Source organism: Musca autumnalis, unplaced genomic scaffold (assembly GCF_047663935.1).
Source record: "Musca autumnalis isolate F117 unplaced genomic scaffold, ASM4766393v1 scaffold_5, whole genome shotgun sequence".
NCBI classification, from domain to species: domain Eukaryota; kingdom Metazoa; phylum Arthropoda; class Insecta; order Diptera; family Muscidae; genus Musca; species Musca autumnalis.
In genome coordinates this window covers 82,633,223-82,660,531 of record NW_027412088.1, presented here as the reverse complement: position 1 = coordinate 82,660,531, position 27,309 = coordinate 82,633,223, and the positions used below count along the sequence as shown (strand labels likewise).

General features: G+C 34.0%; 6 protein-coding genes across 11 annotated transcripts; 4 read left to right on the top strand and 2 right to left on the bottom strand.

Moving 5' to 3' along the window:
• Positions 1–1,939: 1,939 nt before the first annotated feature.
• LOC141405848 (uncharacterized) lies at positions 1,940–3,638 on the top strand. The gene is made up of 4 exons (XM_073990623.1): positions 1,940–2,241; positions 2,310–2,560; positions 2,923–3,076; positions 3,144–3,638. The coding sequence occupies exons 1-4, from the start codon at positions 2,088–2,090 to the stop codon at positions 3,473–3,475; spliced, it is 891 nt and encodes a 296-aa protein (XP_073846724.1). The 5' UTR covers positions 1,940–2,087; the 3' UTR covers positions 3,476–3,638.
• On the bottom strand, positions 3,523–21,767 carry LOC141405849 (uncharacterized). Of its 6 annotated transcripts, none has more exons than XM_073990626.1 (7): positions 21,451–21,733; positions 21,279–21,357; positions 5,140–5,596; positions 4,602–4,922; positions 4,299–4,525; positions 4,085–4,238; positions 3,523–4,019 (listed from the first exon to the last, which is right to left on the bottom strand). In XM_073990626.1, exons 4-7 carry the CDS (start codon positions 4,678–4,680, stop codon positions 3,811–3,813), a joined length of 669 nt encoding a protein of 222 aa, XP_073846727.1. In that variant the 5' UTR covers positions 4,681–4,922; positions 5,140–5,596; positions 21,279–21,357; positions 21,451–21,733; the 3' UTR covers positions 3,523–3,810. The 6 variants fall into 6 exon arrangements, with proteins under 6 accessions (XP_073846727.1, XP_073846728.1, XP_073846729.1 ...); XM_073990627.1 differs by having other exon boundaries at positions 4,602–4,739; positions 5,500–5,596; XM_073990628.1 differs by lacking the exon at positions 21,451–21,733 and having other exon boundaries at positions 4,602–4,739; positions 5,500–5,596; positions 21,279–21,393.
• On the top strand, positions 5,520–7,364 carry LOC141405850 (uncharacterized). The gene is made up of 4 exons (XM_073990632.1): positions 5,520–5,702; positions 5,799–6,025; positions 6,839–6,992; positions 7,055–7,364. Exons 1-4 carry the CDS (start codon positions 5,624–5,626, stop codon positions 7,237–7,239), a joined length of 645 nt encoding a protein of 214 aa, XP_073846733.1. The 5' UTR covers positions 5,520–5,623; the 3' UTR covers positions 7,240–7,364.
• On the top strand, positions 15,907–17,176 carry LOC141405420 (uncharacterized). The gene is made up of 4 exons (XM_073989715.1): positions 15,907–16,124; positions 16,209–16,426; positions 16,512–16,665; positions 16,737–17,176. The coding sequence occupies exons 1-4, from the start codon at positions 16,046–16,048 to the stop codon at positions 17,036–17,038; spliced, it is 753 nt and encodes a 250-aa protein (XP_073845816.1). The 5' UTR covers positions 15,907–16,045; the 3' UTR covers positions 17,039–17,176.
• A 3,108-nt stretch (positions 21,768–24,875) lies between the features above and the next one.
• Positions 24,876–26,507, top strand: PolD2 (DNA polymerase delta subunit 2). The gene has a single exon (XM_073988159.1). It carries the CDS (start codon positions 25,192–25,194, stop codon positions 26,464–26,466), a length of 1,275 nt encoding a protein of 424 aa, XP_073844260.1. The 5' UTR covers positions 24,876–25,191; the 3' UTR covers positions 26,467–26,507.
• On the bottom strand, positions 26,489–26,959 carry LOC141404644 (U6 snRNA-associated Sm-like protein LSm8). Its single transcript, XM_073988160.1, has one exon. The coding sequence runs from the start codon at positions 26,866–26,868 to the stop codon at positions 26,578–26,580; it is 291 nt and encodes a 96-aa protein (XP_073844261.1). The 5' UTR covers positions 26,869–26,959; the 3' UTR covers positions 26,489–26,577.
• Positions 26,960–27,309: the final 350 nt, after the last annotated feature.

The window sequence follows — 27,309 nt, the reverse complement described above, 5'->3', positions numbered from 1 at the left end:
AAAAAATAGTAAAAATTAGTAGATTCTTGCAGTACTGGAACAGACCAAAAATTAACAAGAGTAGGTCTGTACGATAACCCAAAAGTTTGTGCAAATTTGCACAAACTTTTACAAAATGCTGTTCGATAACAAACTTGCAAAGTAGAAGAGAGAGAATTTGGAGACAATAGTGAGAGAATATTGGAGAGTTTTGGAGACTTTTGCTTACAAGTTTTTGCAAGGAAAATTTTTCTTGTAAGAATTTGCAAGTTTGATCAGCTGATTAAAATTCGAATGTTCTGTGGCGGACTTCTTGGCAAAAACAAAAGTTTGGCTATTAAAATAAATAGATATAAAAAGGGAAACAAATATTAAATAAATTATGGAAAACGCTAATGTAAGCAAAATAACTTATTTTGTAGTTTCTGGTGACTATTTTTTTTTTTTTATTTTAAAGGTATCAAATCTCAGCGAAAAGCAGTGCATCCATGGAGTAGGAGAAACACAATGTAGACTACCTGGCCGTCTAACGATATCAATAAATATGTTTGCCAAACATCGCAATGCGTTACAGTATGTTTTATATTTGTGCATTGGAAAGGGAATTATAGTTGTAAGCAACACTAAGGACCTCGTCACATAAGAGGCAGAAATGATTTCAGCCGGGTGGAACTCAGTTCCGGATCCCTTGAAATACCTTTACTGTCGTAATAGAGGCAGCGAATGCAAGATGCTTCAACAAAAATCAGTGATTCGAGAGCAGGTCTTAAAGTGAACTTTTCCAAAATTGTGTGCGGGAGGTACCTGAAGGATTGGACAAATATTGTCCATTCCTGGAGAACACACGAGGTCTATTTTCCTCTTATTGCTTATATTTTTGTAATTTTAAATGGAAAATAAAAAAATGCTAGACACCTTCAATTGTTAAATTTAATCTTTTTCGCCAACTTCTTCTTGTTTATTAAATCAGCTGACTTCTTGCAAGTTTTTACAAATTGCTGTTCGATAACAATCTGCAAATTTTTTGCTTCGAGAGAGTAAAAATGGTGGAGAGAGGTTACTGAGAACTTGCTGAGTATTTGCAAGTACCCAGTGGGAAAATGTAATCGATGGGAATCGAACGGGTAATACAGAGCCACTATGTTTTATTGATTACCGAATACATTATTCGTAACACGGTACATGTCCTAGGAAAATAATAAATTCCTTTATAGTATCCACATAGAAAGCATCGTGTAATCAATGGGTATATTCTTTTATAGTTCTTTAGTAATATATAATGGAATTCATATACTGGAATGCATCGTATTATGTATGTATTCTCTTTTTATAAATAATTTATTCCCCCGTATGCCTTAAGTAATTTATTGCATTAAAATAGAGAACCATTAATTTTAATTCATTTTTTATTTATATTTAGAAATATAAGGATTTTATGTAGTTAAAAAAGTATTCATAGAATACAAAAAAAGAAGATTCAGTCATTAAAAACAGAAATTAAAATAGTTCATTAAATTTTTTTACAAAACTACGTCTTTATTGTTACACGACACAAACAAAACTGGCAAATTTATGCTGCGACTTAAAGGCGTCGGCAGATAACGGGATTACAACAAAAAACAAAAAAAATACAAAAAGAAACATTGCATTCCCTTGTCGTATCCAGTGGGAATGTAAGAGGTAATTAATATGAATTTTTTGTCAAGTGGAATTACTCGTTCGATTCTTTACGGTATATTATATAACGTATCTTCTATAATATATTTAATAATTTAACTTTTTGTCCAATTATATTCTTTTCTCGATTCTTACGGATACGTTTTGGAACGTATTGCTTATAATGCGTTAATAAATATATTTTCAATGTAATATGTTCCCAATTTTCCCACTGGGTACTTTTCACTTGCGAGGTTATCGTACAGACCTAGTGTGATCACCCTTTGTTTTTACCATTTAAAGCGATAATACAGTTATCGATAACATTGTTTGTCTGTTTGTAAACAGAAAACGGGAAGGATTCAAGAATTTTCTAAAAATTAAAAATTGTTATATTTTGCAAAAAAGTAGAATTTACTTCTGTTCTGTATTTAAGAAAACATCTACCAAAAATGGATCTAGCAGCAAAAGTTGAGGAGCTTATAAAGCTGACCACATCACTGAAGAAAGAAATCAGCGACATGAAAGGAAATGATGTGAATGTTAAAGTAGATGAACTTGAAAAAGAAATGGGTGATTTAAAAAATGAAATAAATGAACTGAAATGTAAGGAAACATAATAACTGTAATATTTGAAAACATACATAATTCATTTCCCTTCTCTTATATTTCAGATGGTCTGATGAAACAGAATGCTAAAATATTGGCCATAATCCATGAATTATCGGAAACTAAAAAAATGCAGTTCTTGGAAAATATTGCAAATCGAAGTGAAACAGCAACGGATACATCATCTTCAGCACCCCGCCCGGACATAATACAAAGAAATGTTATAAACTTTTCGAAATATTTTCCCATAGAGACCTTCAAGGACCTAGACAAACTTGAAAGTCTATTATCGAACGGAAGCAATAATCAAGAAGTTGTAAGTTTTGAGGAAGCATACATTTGAAATTGGATAGGGTTTGCAGATAATGTTTTGACTGTTGCGTCGCTAATGATGCCTGGGTAATCCAATACCACACTCTATTCCAGCGTCGGTGGTAGCAGCACATCACTCCTTGAAAGGGAGTTTCAATTTTTAAGATGAATATCACCTTTTTTTGAAGTAGGAGTAGGAGAGGGTGGTAGAGAATAAAACATACATACTAATTGTTTACTCAGCTTCAGTTTTGGTTTATTTACATTTTAGCGAACTAATTCTGTTCCACGCGGTTGAAGAAATTTCAAATTTTATCAGTTTATTTTTTTTTATAAAATCTAATTTTTTACCACTTTCTTCCCCAGCTCCTCATATTGCAACGTTTGCTCTTACCCAATGGAGTAGCAAAAAATCTTAAATATGTTTTATCTGCTAATATTATTGGACAAAGCAATTTGGAGGGAATACATGGCAAGATACGTCTTCTTAAATATAAACGTTTTATCGATACACTCTTTCGTAAGTACCATAACATGTACTGGTCTACAATCTTTAACAATATTCATGTACCAATCTTCTTTTTCAGAGGCCGTTTACAAGGATGGTTATAATTTAAAAGCGTTCCTTGATGATATGCGCACTGGCATGAGATTGGTTAAAAATCGCAATTCCAAATTGAAAGCCAGACGTTTGTTAGAAGAAAGTCAAACGGAAAAACATAATGATGACTCAAACAATCACGACAATGATGACAATTATGATGTTGATGAAGATATGGAAGATGAAGATCAACTGAATTCAGAATTAGAAACGATAATAACGACTGAAGGAAACGAACTAGAAGAGGTCATAAGAGGTGAAGATTCACAATTAGAAACTGTAATAAAAACTGAAGATGCATATATTATGGGCGATTAATATATGACGATTTGTTTGTTAATTATAAAAAATAATGATAAACTATCTTTCTTATATATCTAAAATGTATATTTTTCAACATTTACACTCTTTAACTAGGACTTTATAAATTTTATTTCAACAAGAGAATTAAATAAAACTAAAATCACGTTGCTATTTAAAAGTTATGTCTAAGTCTAGCGTAATACAATAGGTATGTTCGATATCTTTGCAAGTAAAAAGTACTTGCAAGTACTTCTCAGTTCTCTTTTACAGAACAAGTTTGTTATCGAACAGTGTTTTGTAAAATTTGTACAAATTTTTTTGGGTTATCGAACAAATCTTATATCTGGAACCTATGTATAGTCCATTATGGACTTTTCGAATTCAAATTTTTCCGTTTTTACAATATCCAGGGAAGGAATAACAGCTTCAGTAGCACATTCTCGTAACTTTTGTCTGGCAATACAATTGTTTTTGTGACAACGATTTTTGGTATTCCTTAAAGCACGTCGCAAATCGTTGAGGAAAGTCTTTTTCGGATAGTCGTCCTTATAACAGGCACCTAAAAATCAAAATAAGCAATAACTTTAGAATACATGTCATATTTTGTGTGAAATATTGACATACTATACAGAACATCAATAAATTTTCCAAAGTCCAATAGTCTTCTTTTACCGTGATGACCATCTACATTGACAGCCATAATAATTGTGTCCGAAATTACATTACTAATATTTTTTACTAGACCATGAGGAGCCAGAAGATTTGAAACGATATTGGCCTATAAAAGATGCAATTATAGAAAATAAATTTCTAAATGTTATTCCTATAATAAACTTACATTCTTCTGCATATTTTCTTCATTGAGATCCGCTTCATACTTTGCCAATGCCTCTAAATTTGACAGTGGGAAACGTCCTAGCATCTCCCTAAGATTTTTACCATATACTACATCGGATACATTTGCTACAACTGGTGGAACTGGTGGTGTTGCACTTGCTTGCTCCAGTATTTCATTCTGTTTGGTAAGTATGTTAATAATCAGTTCATTTTGTCGTTGTAAAGTTTCTGGTAATAAAAACAAAGTACAATAGAGAATGCATTAATGTGGCGTGTTCATTAAAAACAATGGGTAAGTACTTACCTTTAAGTTCCTTTACCTCATTTCGTAAACCGATAGCTTCATCTTTTAATTTATCAATGCGTTCACCAACATTTGTCATTTTTGTTGTATTTACTTCAACTAATATTTAATATTTTTCTTGTGTATTACCATCAGTTTCTTCGTAAGTTAAAGTAGAAACATATGTAGAAAGGGTGGAAAAAGAAGTCATTGGGTAATAAGTGTAATTATAATCTATAGTATGGGATAGTTATCGGCTAAGTAAGGGGGTTCACATGCTTTAAAAAATTTTAACCCAAATTGCAATATAAAAAGGAGCATAAACTTAAGGGGGGTTACTCTCTATTGCGATGCGTAAGGAAATTAAATGCGTCTCTAATTCGTTTTCATATGTCCTTTCGCAACTATTTTTGTTCCTTTTTCCTTTCTGGCATCACCGCAATCTGTAATACAAAAGCGTACTTCAAAATCGTGCGTTAATGCAAATATCTTGCGTTAACAAAATACCAAACGCAAACGCATCGCAATACAGAGTAACCCCCAAGGCCTGTTTCACTACGTCGAAAGAAAATGATTGCGAACGAAAAACACCTAAACTTTGGTTTTCATGGCAATATTGACTTTGTGTTTGCTTTAAAACAAATTTAAAAATTATACACTAGTTGAGTTGTTTTTCTTTCGTTTTCTTTTTGGTTCGACATAGTGAAACAGGCTGTTAATTTTAAATGATTGCTTTCAAAATTTTTTGACTGTCCATAAACTACGAAAATGTTCATGGATGACTGCCATGAACGAGCAAGAAACATTTTAACAAAATGGAAAATGCTGTGTATCAGTTCACTAAAATCACACCATATCTGAACACCCCTTAATTAATCGATAACTCTTGCAAACTGGAGATGATAACCACACTTATTACCAAATGACTTCTTTAACCACCACTTCTACATCTGTTACTGAAACATTCAACGAAGCTGATGCAAAAGTGTACACAAAAAATTAGTTAAAATTCACAACTGAAACGAAAAAAAAATTGACAAGAAATGGCATATTTCACTGAACGGATTGATAAGATAAAAAGCGATGCAATTGGTTTAAGGCGGGAGGTGAAAGAATTAAATGGTAAGTATTTATAAAGCCTTTATTTTTAGTAAATACATCACACTAATACTACCGTAAACATTGGATTTTGTTTTATTTTCCTTTTGAATGAATCAGAAACAATACAACAACAAAATGAAATGATCATTGAAATGCTTACCAAACATAATAATTTACTGGAAAATGCAAGCACAAAACCAATAGCACTAATAGTGGAACCAAATGTATCCGACATAATCTATGGTAGAAATGTGACAGAAATGCTACGTCGTTTTCCATTGCAAGATTTAGCGGCATTGGCTAAATATGAAAAGGAACTCAATGAAGAAAATATGCAGAATAATGTAAGTTTTAACAAGTGTCCTTAGAGAAAACCCTCAGACCGCTGTCCTGAGATATGATCCTTTGGAAAGGGTCTTAATAAGCATCCTTTCCTTTGAAAAGGGTCTTAATAAGTATCCTTTCCTTTGAAAAGTGTCTCAATAAGCATCCTTTCCTTTGAAAAGGTTCTTAATAAGCATCCTTTCCTATGAAAAGGGTCTCAATAAGCGCCCTTTTCTTTGAATAGGGTCTTAATAAGTATCCTTTCCTTTGAAAAGGGTCTCAATAAGCATCCTTTCCTTTGAAAAGGGTCTTAATAAGCATATTTTCCTTTGAAAAGGGCCTCAATAAGCGCCCTTTACTTTGGAAAGGATCTTAAAGCACGCTTTCCTTTTGAAATGTCTTAATAAGCATCATTTCCTTTGAAAAGGGTATCAATAAGCATCCTTTCCTTTGAAAAGGGTCTCAATAAGCGCCCTTTACTTTGAAAAGGGTCTTAATAAGCATCCTTTCCTTTGAAAAGGGTCTCAATAAGCATCCTTTCCTTTGAAAAGGGTTTTAATAAGCATCCTTTCCTTTGAAAAGGGTCTCAATAAGCGCCCTTTACTTTGCAAAGGGTCTTAAAGCACGCTTTCCTTTTGAAATGGCCCTCAGAAGCACCCTTCACTTTTGAAATGATCTTAAAAAGCACACTTTCGTTTTGAAAATGCCGTTAGAAGCACACTTTCCATTTGAGAGCGACTTGCAAAACACCCATTCTTTGTGAAAGAGTCTTAAGAAGCATGAATGTGTAATTATTTATGTATTTACGTATCTAATCTATGTTTCTTTATTAGATCAATATCGTGTCAAATCTTCTGGCTCCTCATGGTTTAATAAAAAATCTTGGAAACGTAATTTCGGATAAAATTATTATGGCTGTCAATGTAGATGGTAATCATAATAAAAGCCGGCTACTAGATTATGCGAAATTTATTGATGTTTTGTACAGTAAGTTAATATTTATCTAAAGGTAACAGCAATTTAATAATGTTTTATTATTTGATTTTTAGATGCCTGCGATAATGATCACTATCCTAAAAAAAATTTCCTCAACGATTTGCGACATGCTTTAAGGATATCCAAGAATCGTTGCCACAAAAGCAAATGTGCTGCCAGACAAAAGCTACGTGAATGTTTTACTGAAGTTGATGTCCAACGGGATATTGTGAATACGGAACAAATCGAACTGGAATAGCCAGCCAGTATTGACTGTATGTTAATTTATTTTTATGGTTAGGCTAAGATATGTGTATTAACTAGGAGTGGAAGCTGTGATTTTTTATTTTATTCTAATAGTTTAAATACAAAATATGAATTTAACAGTCTGTTTCATGTATGAATGAATGTGTACGAAATACTACCAAACTGGTGTGTGTTTTTTGAATTTGTTTTTTGTAATAATAATCTGTGGCTGTTGGAATAGCAGTCAAGTTGGTTAGCCCATATTTACAATAGGCAATTTTGCTTACGACAATCGTCAGTTCGATGGAGAGAGATAAGCTATATGGGAACCCTTTGCCTCTCAACACCCTCTCTCACCTACAAACTGACAATTGCCACAAGGAAAATTGCCTAATATAAATATGGACTTAGGAGACTTAAATACAGCCTCACAGAACCGATGACTTTATACAGGCGTTTAACGACTGCAGAATTTTGTTACAAAACCTACAAACTTTCTCTCTCAATCGATCGGTGAGTTTGTTGGCCACCGATATGCTATTACATGGGCTAAATTCATATGACCAACTCGTGGAAATTTCTGAGATATCGCGTGATGAATTTTTTGATATTTCCACTATAATACTTGGGAAAATAGCTTCATATATCTGTTTGGCATTATTGTAGCTTCGTTTAGAGAGGACATTTCTTCAGTCATCTCGATGGGCGAATCTTTTTTTAGAACATTTCATTCTTCCTTTCACGTCCTTTATTTCTTGAACCGTAGTAAAAGTACTACAAGATGAGATTTTTCAAAATCGAAATTTTCTACAAAAATGTTTACCAGATGTTTTTAGGTACGGTTCTCATTGACAACTAATCGATATTGTCCGGTTTTCATGGTCATTTTTGACATTTAGCTGGACTTGGTTCACAATTAAACTATGTTTTTGTTATGAATTGGTATGTAGACATACATATTGGTTATAGCTTATATAGACGTTTGGGGTGCATCTGAAATATATACCATAAATAGCTCTCGTTATGCCGAACACGTTAACGACAAATTTTCTTAGACAATAGATCCGGTTTTCCAATATAAAACGCGGGGTTTGAACCGGTTTTAAGTGACCGATTAAGTACATATGTATTCCATTAAGGCCCCCACTCATTAGTCAGTCTGACTGCCAGCATTTATGGTAGTATGTGTAAATTTTTGAAATTTTGAGAATGTATGTGTGAGTTTTCCAAGACTGATGAAAATCAAAATAGTTTTGATTTCAAAATGAACTCCCATCAAGTCTGGGTGAATTGTGTTTATTTTCAAACTGTCAATAAATAATTTTGAAAAACAGAAAATAATGTTGGTGTTGGAACACAAAAAACTTAGAATTCATTCATTTTTGGAGGAGAAATTCAAGATTTTTAGACTTGACTGATGGTTTGTGCTACACACTTCTCAGTCACACATACAGAAAGGGTTCATCGGACTGACGGCACAGACTGATAAATGAGTGGGGGCCTTTAGAAAGCTATGTCTTCTGCCAGACTATGAAAATTTTCATGAAAATGTTTTGAGCTTACGGGTAAGAAGGGAGAAAGAGAGCTCCTTCAACTCCGCTCTCTCCTAAAAGCTAAAATATTTTCATGTGTTATTTTCAGTGTCTGACACAAGAGTATGAAAATGTCTATGAAATTGTCAATCACATGAAATCAATTCGCTGATTGCAACCTTGTTGGTTCCGATGCTAGAACAAAAACTGTTTTCTTAAATCGTTTTAAGGGAAAATATCACTGCGCGTAAATATGAAGATCTAAATTTGGGGGTGAAAAATTTTTTGGCAATGAATGTCGATGAAGATAATATGAATCCGGAAGGACAGCTCTACCATAGCACTATAGGTAATTTGCCCTGTTTTTGAGACAAAAATTAATAACAGCGGAATTAAAGGATTTTTTAACTTTTTAAATTATTTATGTGTAAAAGTGAGATAAAACAAAGATTTTTACAGATAAATTCGGATATAAGGAACAACGGTTATAAGCAACTACGTATATAACGAACAAAGTTATTTTTTCCAATGCCATTTTCATTAGTTTTCTTATACACAACAAACTGATGAAAACGATCACGGTAGTAAGTAACACAAATTTTGTCCCCGCGAGTAGATTTTCCAACGAATTGTTAATACAGTTTTGAATATTTTTTGAATATACGTTAATAAAGACGAGTTTAGTACTCCTTTAAACCGTATCAATGATTAATATGTAATAGAGAGATAAAATAAAGCTTACTACTGCCGCACCGTTTATAGAAAACCACGGATATACCGAACAATTTGTCGCCATTACTTATTCTACTTGCAATGAAATTGTAAACAACCCTATTTTTTCCATTTATTGTTTATTTCCTCAAATCAAACTTCCACAATTTTAAGACTTTTTATTGAGAAGTAACCTAATAAAATCTCATAAATATCAAAAAACGGGCAAAATCGGGTTTTGAAACCTAGTAATACCAATGCAGAAGACTTTCAGTAATGTGTTCTAGGTTGCAAAATCACGGCCAAACACGGCCAATTTAGTATAAGTCTATATGAAGTGATTTTAAGAAAAATAAAATATTTATTTCTGACTTTTTGTGTTTTTTGGTCGCTACCCAAAATGTTTAAGCTATATTATATATGAAATAAATTCCTCTCCCATTTGCCAAGCTATTCCATTTTACATATATTTATATTTGGTTTATTTTTCCGCGGTTTTAAGTACATTGAAATATGCCTTACAATATATATATTTTTAGTTCTTCTTCGAAATTCTCACTTTGACTGCAATTTAAACCGCGATAATGGCGCTATTTTGAAAAATGTCATTCATATTAATAAATTTTGACATGTTCTTTTTACAATGCCAACTAAAAAATTATTATTATTAAAAGTTGCAAAATCGACTTTTTGCCTCAAAAACAGGGCAAATTACCTATAGTGCATAGGTTAAACTTCTGAGTTTTGGAGCGATGAAATTTGTGTTACGTTGTTTTTTGTCATGCACTTATGTATAGATATGTTCCTTTACTTACCTGAGGTTACCATTTGTTGCCATTTTTAACCTGCGAAGCGTGGTAAAACTGGCATCAATTTTTAAGAGAGTGAGAGAGGAGAGGTGGCACATATGCCTTTCTCTTCTACCACAGGCTACCAGAAAATTTTTGCAGGTAAAAAATGGTAGAACTGATTTTTCGACATTTGTTTGACGATTATTTCACAATGATGAAAAAAATGAAGAAGAAGGCGAACGCTGACAAAACAAAATTAAAAAATGTGAAATAAAAGAAGAAAATTGAATTTTTATGTTTCTTTTTGTCATTGCTACCAGATCTACCATTTTTTCGTTCCTTTACTTTTCTGGTAAAACTGGCCATTAAAAAAGTAAAGGAACAAAGCTTATACATATGTATACCATCAAGAATGAATTCAGTTTGCTAAACTCAGAAGTTTGGCCTATGGCAGAACTGTCCTTCCGGGTTCATAATATTCGTGTATGTTCTGAGACACACTTCACGCCTCAAGCATTTTGTTCACCCAATTTTCGCTTATTTTTCGAGTATTTTATGGACGGACAAAGGTGTACTCTTCTTTTTAAATACCCCAATGAATCTTAGCCCCAATAAGTTCGCAAAAAATTGGAGTAAATGAGGTGAGCAAAATGCTTGAGGCGTGAAGTGGAACATACCCGATTATCTTCATCGACATTCATTGCCAAAAATAATTTTTCACCCCCAAACTTAGATCTTCATATTCACGCGCAGTGATATTTTCCCTTCAAACGACTTAAGAAAAAAGTTTTTTTGTTCTAGCATCGGTACCAACAAAGCTGCAATCAGCGAATTGATTTCATGTGATTGACCATTTCATAAGCTTTCTAATTGTATACATGTATGCTTAATCGGTCACTTAAAACCTGTTCAAAACCCGGGTTTTATATTGGGAAAACCGGATCTATTGTCTAAGAAAATTTGTCATTAACGTGTTCGGCACAACGAGAGACAGAAAATTTGAATTTTTGTAGAATATTTGGATTTAGAAAATATTGGATTTTATTACGGTTCAAGAAATGAAGGACAAAAGGGACATGAAAGGAAGTGAGTTAGAAGAATGAAATGTTCTACAAAAAATCGATATGACTGAACACATTTCCTCTCTAAACCAAGCAACAATAATGCCAAACAGAGATATCAAGGCATATTTATATAAGGTAGAAGTGAAAATCAGCTGTATTCTTACTTTTTTGTAAATTTAGTTTTCAAAACGTAATAGGGTCTACTCCTGAAATTTAAAACTTCGATATTTGCTACCATAAAATACTGATTTTCATCCTAAACGTGTAATTACAATGACCTAAGACAGTTCTGTATTCTTTATATTTACATTTTGATTCCAATTTGTTCTATTTTACACATGGTAGAATAAGAAAAGGTAGCAGCAATACACAGCTGACTGAATTGGGTTGTAACGTTAGTGTCAAATTTCATATGACATTTTATACATTTATTTCTATTTCGATGTACATTAGGGACATATATTTTTTGAGAAAAAAATATATCATTCGGAAAAAATCATTTCCCAGAAAGATTTCTTCATATCAATGATATGTAACCTCCCCGCTTGTAGAGGCGATACAACGTTTGTTAATATGTGAGGTATTTTGTTAAAATTTAAAAAAAATAAAGCCCTAATAAACATGTGCTTCTTTGATTTCTAAAACAAAACATTGAAACAGCTTCTCCTTTTTCTATGAATTTCCAGCAACCCCAAACTTTTCTGCAAGAATTCTACTTTCTGCGAGAATTTATGCATTTAGTGGAATGATGTGGAAACATAAAAATTGAAAATGTGACGACTTTTCATTCATGTTTTCCAAAATATTAAACCAAATGTGAAAAATTATTAGTTTTTTAAATTCCAATAATTTATAGACATTTCCTTGTTTTGTTTACAAATACAACTGGCAGTAACGTTACAAACAAAAACAAATTCCTTTGTGGTTGTTGTTCGAGTTGTATTTGTTGTAGTATTAACTTTACCTTATATTTGTTCTACCATGTATTTTAGAGGATTTTTAAAATGTATTTATTTTTTTCCTAAGAAAATTTTTGGAACGACCCTATTATTCAATATTTTCTTTTCTATTTCTAAAAAAATTACAAAAACAACATTGTTGTTATTGAAAATTAGTCCATAGTTATATTAGGCAATTTCCTTGTGGCAATTGTCAGTTTTATGGAGAGAGAGGTGAGGCATATGGTAACCCCTTGCCTCTCAACACCCTCTCTCACCGACAAACTGACAATTGCCAAAGAGAAATTGCCTAAGGTAAATATCATGGTAGAACAAATACAAGGTAAAGTTAATACTACAACAAATACAACTCGAACAACAACCACAAAGGAATTTGTTTTTGTTTGTAAACCTTAGTGTCAACGTAAATGTAAACAAAACAAGGAAATGTCTATAAATTATTGGAATTTAAAAAACTAATAATTTTTCACATTTGATTGAATATTTTGGAAAACATGAATGAAAACTCATTAGATTTTCAATTTGAATGTTTCCATATCATTCCACTAAATGTATAATTTCTCGCAGAAAGTAGAATACTTGCAAAAATGTTTCGGGTCGCTGGTAATTCATTGAAAAAAGAGAAGATGTTTCAATCATTTGCTTTTGAAAACAAAAAAGCACATGTTTATTAGGGCTTTATTCTTTTCAAGTTTAAGAAAATAGCACACATATTAACAAATATTGTACCGCCTCTATAAGCGGTGTTTTAGTGTGCGGCATGTCGTTCGGACCTGGAGGAGGTTACATGTCAATGATATGAAGCCGTCTTTATGGGAAATAGTTTTTTTTTCTGATGAATAAATTTGTTCTTCAAAAATATACAAATAAATACATAAAATGTCGAATGGAATTTGACACTAACACTACAACCCAGTTCAGTCAGCTGGGTATTGCTGCTACCTTTTCTTGTTCTACCATGGGTAAATATCAACAATGTTGTTTTTGTAATTTTTTTAGTTGTTGTAATTCATGCATATACCCTATATAAATTTGCCTTGAGAGATATCATGGTACAAATACACAGGTAGCCGCATCGGCAATTGTTGGTAACATAAGATGTCAAAATTTGACATCAATTCAATGCAATTGACACATTATGTTACCATCAGCTGGCTTGATAATGCTACCTGTATTATTGTACCATGAGAGATATGAAGCTTATAGGGGAAATATCAACAAATTCATCACGCGATATCTCAGAAACTTGACTTATGGCGAAAATTTCCATTTGGGTTCTTAATATACTCACCAAGGGCTTTCATCTACAAAAGAAATTTTCCACCCCCAGACTTTGAGTTCGATTTTGTGTCACAGTTTTATTTGTATGCGACAAACATCTAACTGTATTAGTTTTTCTGTATGTGGTTGAATATTGCGAAAAGACTTGCTTCGACACATTTATGCTCTGTTCCAGAACCTGCAAGAATCTACTAGTTTCTACTACGATAACATTTTGTCCTTTATGTTATCGGAAAAAATAGTAAACACTAGTAGATTCTTGCAGTTCTGGAACAGACCATTAGTAAAAACTCTGAATTTTTTGAAATTTTTTTCCAGAGGTTATTGGACTCGAAAGTCCGGGTACAAAACCCGGGTTAGACCCGGTGTTCAATGCCTAGATACATAAGAAGCATGACATTCTTGCTTAAAGCCTTTACCTAATTAACTGCGTGTTGCGTGTGCGTTCAAAAATACAAAAACAAAATACATGTATTTGTTTTTGTTTTCAATTTGAAATACATGTATTTTGTTTTTGTATTTTTGAACGCACACGCAACACGCAGTTAATTAGGTAAAGGCTTAAAGGCCTGTGTACATAAACTTCCTCGCCTGCTTGCCTTGAACATGCATTTTCAAAACAAGTTGTTGCATGGTATAAGTAAAGAGGTAGATTTAAATGAAAAAAATCTATAGAACCCTTGTTTTTCTTGAATCCCTAAAACTTCAAAATAAAAGCAACAAGTGGTTTTGTTTACAATGCATTTTTGAGCATTTTATAAAAAACGCGAAAAATGAATGAAGAGTTAAGTTTTCTCCACATAATCGAGTTGTGAATATGATAAACTGATTGTTTCAATGCAAATCTCACCAATTTCTTCCATACAAATGGTCTAAAAACAATTTTAAAAATCATTGAATTCGACTGTTTTTTAAATTGTTTGGCATATTATTCCAACACCACACACACATACACAGTTTGTTTATATTGTTTTGAAGTTTTAGGCATACTCGAATGAAAAAAATTAAATTGACATAAAGCTTTGGCTAACCTTTCTTATTAAACCATGAGTTGTTGTAAATTGAATTAGTCATCAAAAATATACGACAATATTTCGAAAATTATCTGTATATCGTATTAGTTGGGTATAGTACTAACAAATGAAAAAATAAAAAATGATTTTATCGTTGAGACATAATAATAAATTTTGATAATAAAAGCTGTGTTCAGAGCCTGCAAAATATTATTACTTGCAGTAGTTTTGCCGTTTAGTGCTAAAAATGCGTTCCCGTACTCCGAAATCTAGCAAGACTTGCACTTCACTTTGAATAAAAATAGCGCTGAATAACAAACACGCTCTTCTCCTGTTTTCCGTTATACAAAATTGGCATAGTATAAGCTAGCAGCATGTTTATTGGTATCTGAATATTATAGCTGATACGTTGATTTTGACATTTCTGCTGGAGTTTTTGCAATTTCCGTCATTTTTCCGTTTCCGTATTTTTTAGGAAATTTGTATGGGTGAGAAATTTTTGACAATTCGATCTATTTTCTAAAATTACCATTAACAAAGTACGGGAATGGAAAATATCATCGTAACAAAGTAATTTACACATTTTGATACTAAAATTTTTTGTTGCAGCAACTGACCATCTACCTACCTATTGTAGTTTTGTTCCAGAACTAAAAAGTTTTTACAATTTTTACCACTTTTACCCGAATAAGCGTTCCCGTACACAACAAAGTTGTAAAATGATCACTTCTCTTTAAACAAAAATGGCGCTGAATGACGCTCTCTTTAAAAACTTTTTACACGACAAATTTGGGTGAGTAAAAAATAGTAACATGGTTGCCGGCGTCTGATTGGCTGATACGCCGACTTTTACATTTGTTTTAATTTTTTTGACGTATTTTCCATTTTTCCGTTCCCGAACTATTTCAAAAAACTTGTGTGTGAGAACAATTTGCAGTTCTCTCTTTTACGAGTTTTACTAATAAAAAGTACGGGAACGAAGCTTGTGTTACTTGAAAAGTGTTGCAACTTTTGGTACTTTTTTAGGCAAAAACAGGGTTGTATATCATGAGTACTGTGATTTCGATGTTGATTTCGCTGAAATCACGAAATGAGATGATTTCATTTTTGTATGCGAAATGATGCAAAATGTTGCCTGATTCCGCGCGAAATCACGAAACGCCTTCGAATGTAAACCAAGCATTATATTAAAAACCACTCAATTGCGTAAATGTAAACGTCCTAATAGTTACGAGTTGATGTTCGTTAGTTCTTTCAATTCATACAATTATGTACAGCATGCGAACCCCCTTAACTTAATCGATAACATTCATACCGATAACAGTACTTATTACCAAATGACTTCTTTATCAACTACTTATACATCAGTTCTACTTTGTCATTCAACGAAGTTAATGCTAAACTAAACACTGCACGAAGTGAAGTTTTCTTCAAACCCACCCCAAAAATAGCTGCAAAATAAAAGGAAATGACAGACCTTAGTGAACGTATTGGTAAAATAAAGGATGAAACCGCTAGTTTACGAAAAGAGGTGAAAGAACTAAAAGGTAAGTAATAACAACAACTATTTTCATGAGACGTCGCCTTACACATGTGTTGTTATTTATTTCTTCTATTCAATCATGAAACAGAAAGGTTGGAACAGCAAAATGAACTGATTATCAACCTACTTATGAAACAGAATGCATTACTGGAGCAAGCGAGCAAAACATCAACAGCTGCACCAAATGTATACGATGTAATATATGGTAAGAATGGTACAGAACTGCTGCGACGTTTTCCATTGAAGAACTTAGAGGCATTGGCTAAGTATGAGGAGGAACTTAATGACGAAAATATGCAGAATAATGTAAGTTAGTTTTTTTTTCTTGGAATACAATCATGAACAAGTAATTAATTGTATGTTTGTGGTTCTTTTTTGTGATATTCCTTAGATCAATATTATAACAAATCTATTGGTTCCTCGTGGTCTCGTAAAAAATCTAAGAAATGTACTTTCCGATGAAGTTATTGTGGCGGTCAATGTTGATGGTCTACATCAGAAAAAGAGGCTACTGGATTTCCGCAAATTCATCGACGTTTTATATGGTAAATGACTATATAACCAATTAACAGATTAATTTTTTTAATTGATTGCTATCCTTGTTTTCGAATTTTAGCTGCTTGTAATAAGGAAAACTATCCAAGAACAGTTTTCCTCAACGATTTACGACGTGCTTTAAAAAATACCAAAAATCGTTGGCATAAGAACAAATGTATTGCAAACAAACAAAAGCGACTTGAATCAGACTCTGATGTAAATAATATAAGTAGTGATGGGCAATTTAATAGTATTGTGAAAACGGAAGATATAGATGAATATGAACATTTTAATAATTCTGATGCTAATGTGATTGATGATGATGTTCCCCCATTGAATATTGTCAAAATGGAACAATTTGTTATTGATGAATTTGAATAACTAAAAATGGACTGCATAACTATAAGATTTAGATCTATTACTAGACTAAGCTATAATTTATGTTAAATAGAAAAGTATTTTGGTTATTTAATTTCTCTTGTTTTGATACAACAATAAAGTATATGAAAAGAAGGAAAATTTTGCAAATTCTTGTAGAGCTTTAAACTACCCAAAATACTATAAACTAAAATCCATTATACGAACGAGTGTCGTATAATCAAAAAACGCGTCATATAAAGCAACACAAGAGAAAAAAAGTAAAAAAAAACGAGGAAGAACGCCGTTACGTTAGACCGGCCCGAACATTTTATACCCTCAATTACGAACAGTATTAAATAGAAATAATTAATGTCCTCTCGTTGGAACAAATTTACTTTTCCGACCCTTCGCAGAAAAAAATACAGAAATTTCCTTTAAATCGAAAGTTTTCTTATGGACAGGAGCGAATTTCGGTTACGCGAAAAAACCTTTTTTTAAATCGTAAATTTTGTCCCAAGTAGGCAAGGGAATTTTTCGAACTTTGGAGGCATGAAAAGCACTATCTGTGGTAATTCTTTTCGCAATTTTCTGCGTTGGGTCGGTAAAGGAAAGATATGCCCTTTCGTTTAATAAAGTACTAAGCTCTTTCCCTACGTAAGGCTTATTCCTTGAAGGATCAGAATATCTTAACATATAATCGATCATTTTCTGTGAGAGATTCCAAAATACCAAATTAAATCCTTTTCAGAAGGCAAATGTCTTCGTTGTTCTTTCCATAACGATTTCCCGTAACAGTAACATACAATATTAAACTACAACAATCTAGGACCGAAAATTTTACTAAAAACCATCGAAATACATAATATTGGTTAATAACGGTACATGGATAAAAACCTGGATATATAGGGATAGTTTTTCTATAGAAAAATTTGACTACTACTTTATGAGGGTTATACCACAACCTGGACCTATACTGTCTGATTTTTTGTAAGAGCTGTTTTTGTACATGCAATAATGTGTTATATACCTTAGCGCGAAGACTACGGGGTCGATTATGGAGGATAGTTTTTTGGGATATTGAGGCCAAAACCTTCAAATACCAGGAGGTATGAGGCCTACATCAAAACGTGGACCGATATATCCCATTTTCAACATTAAACATAATCAGCCCAATTATGAACGGCATCTCACCGTGAGTTTTCTCTTTCTCGCCTCCTCCCCTATTATAAACATCATATCGCCGTGAGTGCTGTTATGTTCTCACTCTTCCCTTATTATAAACAACAAGAGGGTCAGCAAAACTCACGTTCGTGAAAAAATTAGCTATTACAAATGTAAAAAAAGTGAGAAAAAGTGGCAAATTTGTGCTGAAATTTCTCACCACCGAAATCAAAGTGAGTTGAACAAAAAAATTTAAGTGTGGTCATTTATTTTAAAAAATACGAATATTTTGTATCTGTAATGATAATTAATTGTATTTTAGGTTGAAAGCAACAAAAAATAATTAGAAATTTTGGCATAAGTTGAATATACGGACTGGATTCGGATCGATGATAAAAAAATTTCGATTTAAAGGAAAATTTTGTTCGCGTTAGCCGAGATTTGGTCCTGTCCATAGGAGAAAGTCTTAAATCCCCGGCCGAAGGCCGGCTATATATGAAAAAATTAGATTTAAACTAAACTTATCGTCAAAACCAAGGGAATTTTTGAACTTTCGGTGCCTATATCTCGGGAAGTATGGACTTCCTGCCCATGATATATACATTGGCGTGATCAGCACTGCAAGCCCTACCTGTGATAAAAATTTCAGACGAATCCGAATCCAGTCCAAACATTCATCCTGGTCCGAAATTTTTTATGTTTTGAGGTTATTGTTGACCTTTGGACGCTTTTTTCTTTGGTTTTAATTTTGGCTTGAGGTCAACTTAAGAATTAAAATTTTTTTGTTTTTATTGTTATAAAAAGAGAGAAATATCATTGTTATTATAAATTTCTACCATATTGTTTATAGTTGCATAAAACAAATGTTCTTGTTTTTGAAAGCCAATCCCTGAGGATGACCATCAAAGATGGTTGAAATATTGGAAATGGAATAGATTCTACCTTATTGTGATAAGAGTTTCTTTATATTTTTAATCGCAATATGTTTTCGACAAAAACAAATATTAGGACATTTACCGCTAACATTTTTTCAGAGTTCTTTACCAAATCGGTCTGAATCTCTGAATTCTTTCAGAATTTGGTACAAAATTGGGTCTAACTTCAGTTCCAAGAATGGGATGTAACTATCCACTGAAGTTTAATGACTAGGTTTGGCATCGCACCTTTAAAAGACGAAGAGTGCTATGCATGGTGCTATCAACATTTGCCCTATAAGAATTTAGACGACTGCAATATCCCGAGTATAGTTGAGCAAAAACTACTCTGGTTTGTGGTGGACTTTATTCACACTATATTTGTTTACATTAGAAACTGCGACTATGTGAAAGCTATACAAATCTTGTTGAGCAAGGGGTTCTCTCCTGTATCGTTGGGCTTTCCTCTCTAGAAAGTGAAGATCATTCTTGATGGACCTAGTGTGTCGGGCCAACCTACTAGATGGTGATTGGGATGGCTCTCACGGTAACGCCCAAGCAAGTACTGTAACTAAAGCGTTCCCCGTTTTCAGGTATGGACAGATCAAAAAGGTGCATACTGTATAAAGCGGTTCACAAATATACAAGGACCCAATCTGGAGCAACCCATGTCTGCGATTGTTGTTCCTGGAGAGAGTAATGTACACGATTTGGAACTTTTGGGGTCGCAGTCTTGGAAAAAATGGGTGCTGGTGCTAAAAAGATGACATGTCCAATCACTTGCCCTCAAGCTTGAATAGAATCAAATATTTTGATGCCCCCAAAGAGATCCAAACCATTTTGAGATCTTAATCACGTCATCGTCGATAACCCAGTGGAATGGTATCTACACCAAGCAATTTCCTGGAATAGTATTTTAAGTACCGGTTGTTATATGCCATGAACAAAAAAAAAAAAAAAAATTGGAATTACAATTGAAATTGTATTTAAAATTCATTAAATTGGTTTAAGTGTTGAAGAAAGCATTAGGAATTATACTTAGCATTCATAGAATTGGTTCTTATACTGGAGAAAATATCGGATGTTTCACGAATTGTATTTACAATTCTTGGAATTGGCTAAATGCTGAACCTCATTTGAACCAATCATTGATCTCCTGTGATGTCCTAACATCGCTGGTACAGCTTCCACTCCATTTCCTTGGTATTCCTGATAACTTGCCATTTCTGTTATCACCCAAAATGCAACATTAAACATTTACTTATTGTAGCCATTTAATGACGTTTTTAAACGACATTTGTTCACTTTTTTACGATTTTCCAATAAATTACGAATTCTTCAGTGTAAATAAACAATTTTCACATATCTGTCAAAACAAAAGAACAGCTGTTACAGATGTTGCCATGTTGTTTCAATGTTGTATTTTCTTTTACCAATATTCATGTTCTTTTACAGTGGATTTTTAATAACCGACATTTTTCTTGCTAGAAATGTTTATTAGTTTGAAAATTTATTTACTTTTTATGCAAAAAATAAGAATTTAATAATCCCAAAGTTATTTGTGCAAAAAATGACGGTATGGTAACACAAATTATTATTTCAAGGGTTCACAAGTCGCGCCATTATTTTCCATTTTCCGACTTGTCAACCCTTGTTCACTTTTTGTGCTCCTCCCTGCCCAATCGTAATAGCTCGAGCAGGTGAAAGTGAACTGCAACTCACTTGTGAGTAGCTCCCTACGTGAAGATTCATAATCGCTATGAATAGGATTAATAAAAACGTCTATTTCAGCAGATGGACGGACATGGTTATATCGAATTTGAATTTTATGCTGAACAAGAATATATAAACTTTAAAGGGTCTCCGACGAATATTTCGATGAGTTACAAACAGAATGACAAATGTAATTATACCCTCCAAATTATGGCGGAAGGAAAGCACACCCTCCCGTAATGACGATGTGGTAAATATGGTAACCAATACAGATAATGTATTGAGGATATGGAAGATGAATTTGAGTTAACCTTTTGCTATGTAGTATACGTGGCCATGGCGATATCCGCGGCATATATAGACCAAATTAAATCAGCAGGACACCCATGAATAGGTTGAAGACATCAGGAACTAATGGGATGTTCAATGAACGAAGTTTTAATGATAAAGAATTGATTCTATGGATTACTTACGTGGTGGTTCGAAGCAGAAGGCTTGTTCTAAAGCGATTAGATCCTTGGAAAAGATAAAAAACATTTGAGCTCTGTTTGGCTATCAAGACAATGCGACGAAAAGCATAAAATTAAAACACTGATAAATTAAATAGGAATTAGATGCTTACTGTTAGATAGCTCTCCAACTTACCCTTTCTTTTACTCGTCTCCAATTCGGAATGCCAAATTTTGAGATGCCATTCTTTACTTGAAGCTTTTTTCTGTTTGAATCGTTATGTCAGTTTAATATATAAACACAGGATATATTTATTGTCCAAACTTCTTGTCAAGGAGCCAGGTTAGAATAGCGTCCACAGTGATAAAGTTGCAGAAGAACGCAAGCTCTGATAAATCAATCGACCGCAACGATCACACGATACTGGCCAGCGAACTCTCTCACCCATCTTCAGATTTATTGCTGTACTACCAATTGAAAATGTGAAATGAAAAATTTTATAAAGGACAAAAATGTCAAATGAAAAAAATTATATGCTCTGTTCCAGAACCTGCAAGAAGCTACTATTTTTTACTACGATAACATTTTTTCGTTTATGTTATCGAAAAAATTCGTAAAAATTAGTAGGTTCTTGCAGTACTGGAACAGACCAAATATTTTCTTGAAAAATTTTTTTCGTGGTAAATTCTGGATTGTGTTAAACATTTTCGTGTTTAGACACACAAATTGCTCGGGAAAGTAGATTCAGTTTTTAGGCAATAGGGGGTAGGAAAGAGTATTGAGGAGCTCTTTCCTCTCCGCTCTCTCCCAAAAAACTCAATTTACATTCCCGAGAAATTTGTGTGTCTAAACACAGACATAAGAAACAATGGGTTAATATTTGATGTGTAGACAGCGGAATTTTATGCAACCCCTATTTTTGGTCCGATTCATGTCAAATTTTGAGACTGGGCATATTTTTGGCTTCTAATTACATTGCAATCGAAACATATGACATATGCAACATTATGCAAAATGCATAAATTTTTGCATATGCAAAATTTGTGCATTTTACATATTTTCTTATACAACAAATATTTCAATAATAGGTACAAAAATGTTTGCGTGTAAATTTTTTTTGTTTAAAATTCTCTTCAGACAAGTCAATAAAATAGAGAAATGTATAACCACAGCCACAACCTTCAAAATACCGAAAATCGGGGGGTATCGCTCTATGGGGACTATATGAAGCCCTGAACCTAAACCGACAAATTTTAGGTGGAAAGTTTTTTACCCCCAAGGAAGACTTAATACCAAATTTCAGCCATTTCGGAGGGATATTGAGACCACAACCCTCAAAATACCGAAAATGGGGAGGTACCGTTCTATGGGGGCTATATGAAGACGTGGACCTATACCGTCAAATTTCAGGTGGAAAATTTTATACCCACATCTAAGACAAAATGCCAAATTTCAGTCATTTCGGTGGGATATTGAGGCCACAAACTTCAAAATACAGAAAATCGGGAGGTACCCTTCTATGGGGGCTATATTAAGACGTGGACCTATATCGAATATTTTCAGGTGGAAAGTTTTATACCCCCAAGGAAGACTTAATACCAAATTTCAGCCATTTTGGAGGGATATTGAGGCCACAACCTTCAAAATACCAGAAATCCGGAGGTACCGTTCTATGGGGGCTATATGAAGACGTGAACCTATACCGAGAAATTTCTGGTGGGAAGTTTTATACCCCCAATGAAAACCAAATACCAAATTTTAGTCATTTCGGTGGGATAATGAGGCCGCAACCTTCAAACTACCGAAAATCGGGAAGTCCCATTCTATGGGGGCTATATGAAGACATGGACCTATGCCGACAAATTGAAATTTCAGGTGGAATGTTTTATACCCCCAACGAAGACCAAATACCAATTTTCAGTCATTTCGATGGGATATTGAGGCTACAACTTTTAAAATACCGAATATCGGTAGGTACCGTTCTATGGGGGCTATATGAAGACGTCGACCTATGCGGAAAGATTTCAGTTGTAAAGTTGCATACCCCTAACAAAGACTTAATACCAAATTTCAGCCATTTTGGTGGGATTTTTAGACCACAACCCTCAAAATACCGAAAATGGGGAGGTACCGTTCTATGGGGGCTATATGAAGACGTGAACCTATACCGAGAAATTTCTGGTGGGAAGTTTTATACCCCAATGAAAACCAAATACCAAATTTTAGTCATTTCGGTGGGATAATGAGGCCGCAACCTTCAAACTACCGAAAATCGGGAAGTCCCATTCTATGGGGGCTATATGAAGACATGGACCTATGCCGACAAATTTCAGGTGGAATGTTTTATACCCCCAACGAAGACCAAATACCAATTTTCAGTCATTTCGATGGGATATTGAGGCTACAACTTTTAAAATACCGAATATCGGTAGGTACCGTTCTATGGGGGCTATATGAAGACGTCGACCTATGCGGAAAGATTTCAGTTGTAAAGTTGCATACCCCTAACAAAGACTTAATACCAAATTTCAGCCATTTTGGTGGGATTTTTAGACCACAAATCCTTGAATATATTTTTGCATATGGTTTTGCATATGCTCATTTTATGCATATATGTACAAATATGTCAAAATATGCACGATATGCAAAATATGCAAAAATTTCTGGGCCTAATTCGTTTTATTTTGTAATAAAACGAGTTTCTGTCTAATCAGATTTTCTCTACGACCATCCTAACCATATATGCATTTGCATAGGATTCCGCAGTCTATTGATGTGTGTTCCAGAACCCGCAAGAGTCTAATATTTTTTACTATGATAATAGTAAAAATTAGTAGATTCTTGCAGTTCTGTATCAGACCATTGCTTTACATTTGGTCTGTTCCTTTACTTTTAAAAATGGTAACAGTGGCAGAAAATGGTAAAAGTGGTAAACTGCTATCAGGGATGCCAACTGCATTTGCATAGGATTCCGCAGTCTATTGATGTGTGTTCCAGAACCCGCAAGAGTCTACTATTTTTTACTATGATAATAGTAAAAATTAGTAGATTCTTGCAGTTCTGGATCAGACCATTGCTTTACATTTGGTCTGTTCCTTTACTTTTAAAAATGGTAACAGTGGCAGAAAATGGTAAAAGTGGTAAACTGCTATCAGGGATGCCAACTGTTTCGATGTAAAAATCGCTACATCCACATACGCACCATAGGTCTGTAGCGATTTTTACCTTAAAACAGTTGACATTCCTGCTCAAACAGTGTTTTTTGTACGTCAAAAATCACCACAAGTAGCGGGAAAACCACCAACTTGGCACCCCTGACTGCTATCATATTTAGTCTGTTCCAGTAGTGCGATTCTCTAAAACATTTTTTGAGTTACCGACAAAAATCGGTAAAATTAAAACGCAAAATTATGAATGAAAAGTTCAAATAAAAGTTGACAACACTCTTGCTATCTGTAGAACTTTACGACTGCTTTTTATTCGTCGCTAACTTACCGAAAAACATCGGTAATTACCGAAATTATAAGAATTTTAATTTTACCGACAACTGTCGGTAACTCAAAAAATGAGTTAGAGAATCGCACTACAGTTCTGGAAGAATCTACTAATTCTTACTATTTTTTCCGATAACATAAAGGAAAAAATGTTATCGTATTAAAAATTAGAAGCTTCTTGCAGGTTCTGGAACAGAACAATAAATTGTAGGCTATTAAAAGTAAGGGAACACTTTACAGGTTAAAAATGGTAACCTCAGGCACGTAAAGGAGCAGAGCTATTATATCGATAACCAATAATTTATCGCTATACCATGCGAACACCCTTATAGAAAATTATATTGCGAAAATATCTTGGCTTGGCGGTTCAAAAAGGTAAACAAAGCGGAAAAATAAGCAATCTTTGGAAGGAAACAACACAAAAAGTACCCACAATAAAGAAATGGTCACACAGAAATATGAAAATCTTTCCCAGAAGTTCTTGGCAAAGTCATTTGATTATCAAAGGCAGTTTTTTCATTTGTATTCTCATCGTTTGTCCGAAATGACGGCACTGTTGACCAAACGAGCCGAGGAACATTGGGGTAAGACAGTACCGATTAAGAAGCTGTGCGATCTACGTGAAGAGAACGAAGAAGAATGTATTCTCATTGGAACAATTTACAAACATCAGGAACACAAGCCTAGTATACTCAAAGAAATATCCGAAGAAAATCAATTGGCCCCTCAGCCAGCCAGACATCATTATTCTGATCCCGAGGATAAGGTAATATTGGAAGATGAGCTACAACGTGTGCGTCTACACGGTAAGGTGCGATGTGAAGAAATGGCCACGGGAGTTGTGTGTGCCGTTATGGGTTTAATAGAAGAAGATGGCCGTTTCGATGTCCAGGAAATCCTTTTCTATGAGGGTGGCATACAGAGACCGTTGCCCAAGAAAGGAGAGGATCGTTTGCTTATTTTATTATCCGGCTTGGATCAAGTTAATTCCCACAATTTTGTCGACTCACTTAATTTGTTCCAATATTGGTTAAGAGGTAATTTAATTCAGTCGGGTGAAACTAAAAAGTTGCGAGTTATAATTGCTGGCAATTCGGTAAAGAGCAGTGAAGAAAAACGCCTACCCTCATTACAATCGCGACCTAATGAAGCCAAAGATGTCGATGCAATGCATGCACTGGATGAATGGTTTGCGGCTTGGTCTAGTTCTATAAATCTTGATGTTATGCCAGGAGCCTATGATCCGGCAAATTTTATGATGCCTCAGCAACCATTCCACAGCTGCATGTTTCCCAAGGCTGCCAAACATGAAAGTTTTCAGAGTGTTTCAAATCCTTATATTTGTTCTGTGGATGATGCTCTTATCATGGGTACGGCGGGACAAAATGTTAATGACATGTTAAGAAACACCGGTTTCGAAAAACCATTGGATGCCTTGCGTTCTACACTTAAATGGGGTCATTTGGCTCCAACAGCTCCCGATACCTTAGCATGTTATCCGTACTTGGATTGTGATCCTTTTGTTATAAATGAGTGCCCACACGTGTATTTTGTGGGTAACTGTGCTGAATTTTCCACCCAGCTTTATGAAGGAACACAGGGCCAGAAAACACGTTTGGTATGTGTGCCGAGATTTGCCAAAACCCAAAGTATAGCTGTGGTGAATTTGGAAAATCTGGAATGTCATGAAGTTTGTTTTGATTGTAATGATGAGTGAGAAGATAAAATAAAACACACAATTTGTTTACTTAAACTTAATGAATTCTTTTATTTCACAATTTTGTTTGTTTCATATGGACTAGGCAGGAGGCAAAGGGGGTTTTCATCATCAATGAACTACCGGACCTAAGGGTTCTCCTCGAATGTTGGCAAAGTCCAGTCGAGAATCAATGGTTTCATCTATTTGTCCTATAACAGCAATGTTATCACCGCGTATAATGTGCAAACCCAGAACGATTTGTTCTATGCCGGACGTTGTTGAGAAAACCCGCTCATGCGATTCGTCCAATATGATATTTATGGTTTGATCAAATCCTTTTAATGTACCAATAAAATTTCGACCATCTGCCGTTATTATGGACACTGTATGGTTGATGTACTGTTCCAATGTGGATGCCATTCTGATTACGTTCGAGAAGGAAGAAAAACAAACGTTTTATGGAAAATGTAGAATGTAAACAACACCAACTCTTCTTCTTGATCTTGCGGTACTGTAAAGTGATAACCAAGATTTGAGAGTTATCGATAGCTTTTAAGAGGGGTACACACAATAGCTGGCAAACCATCGATATTCCCAACATTATTGCTCTGTTCCAGAACCTGCAAGAAGCTACTATTTTCGATATAAGGTTTTAAGCTGGGTACACATTGTCAGTTTTGAATGACAGCTTTGTTGTTTCTTGCTAGTGTGGCCGTTCATGTTTGTCATTCATCATGCAACCACAAAATGTTTTGTGGTTGATGGACGGTTTGACATTTATCGATAATTGCGAAATATCGACATTCAAAACTGACAATGTGTACCCAGCTTTAAAGCAGCGAAATTTCTATTTCTTTCAAT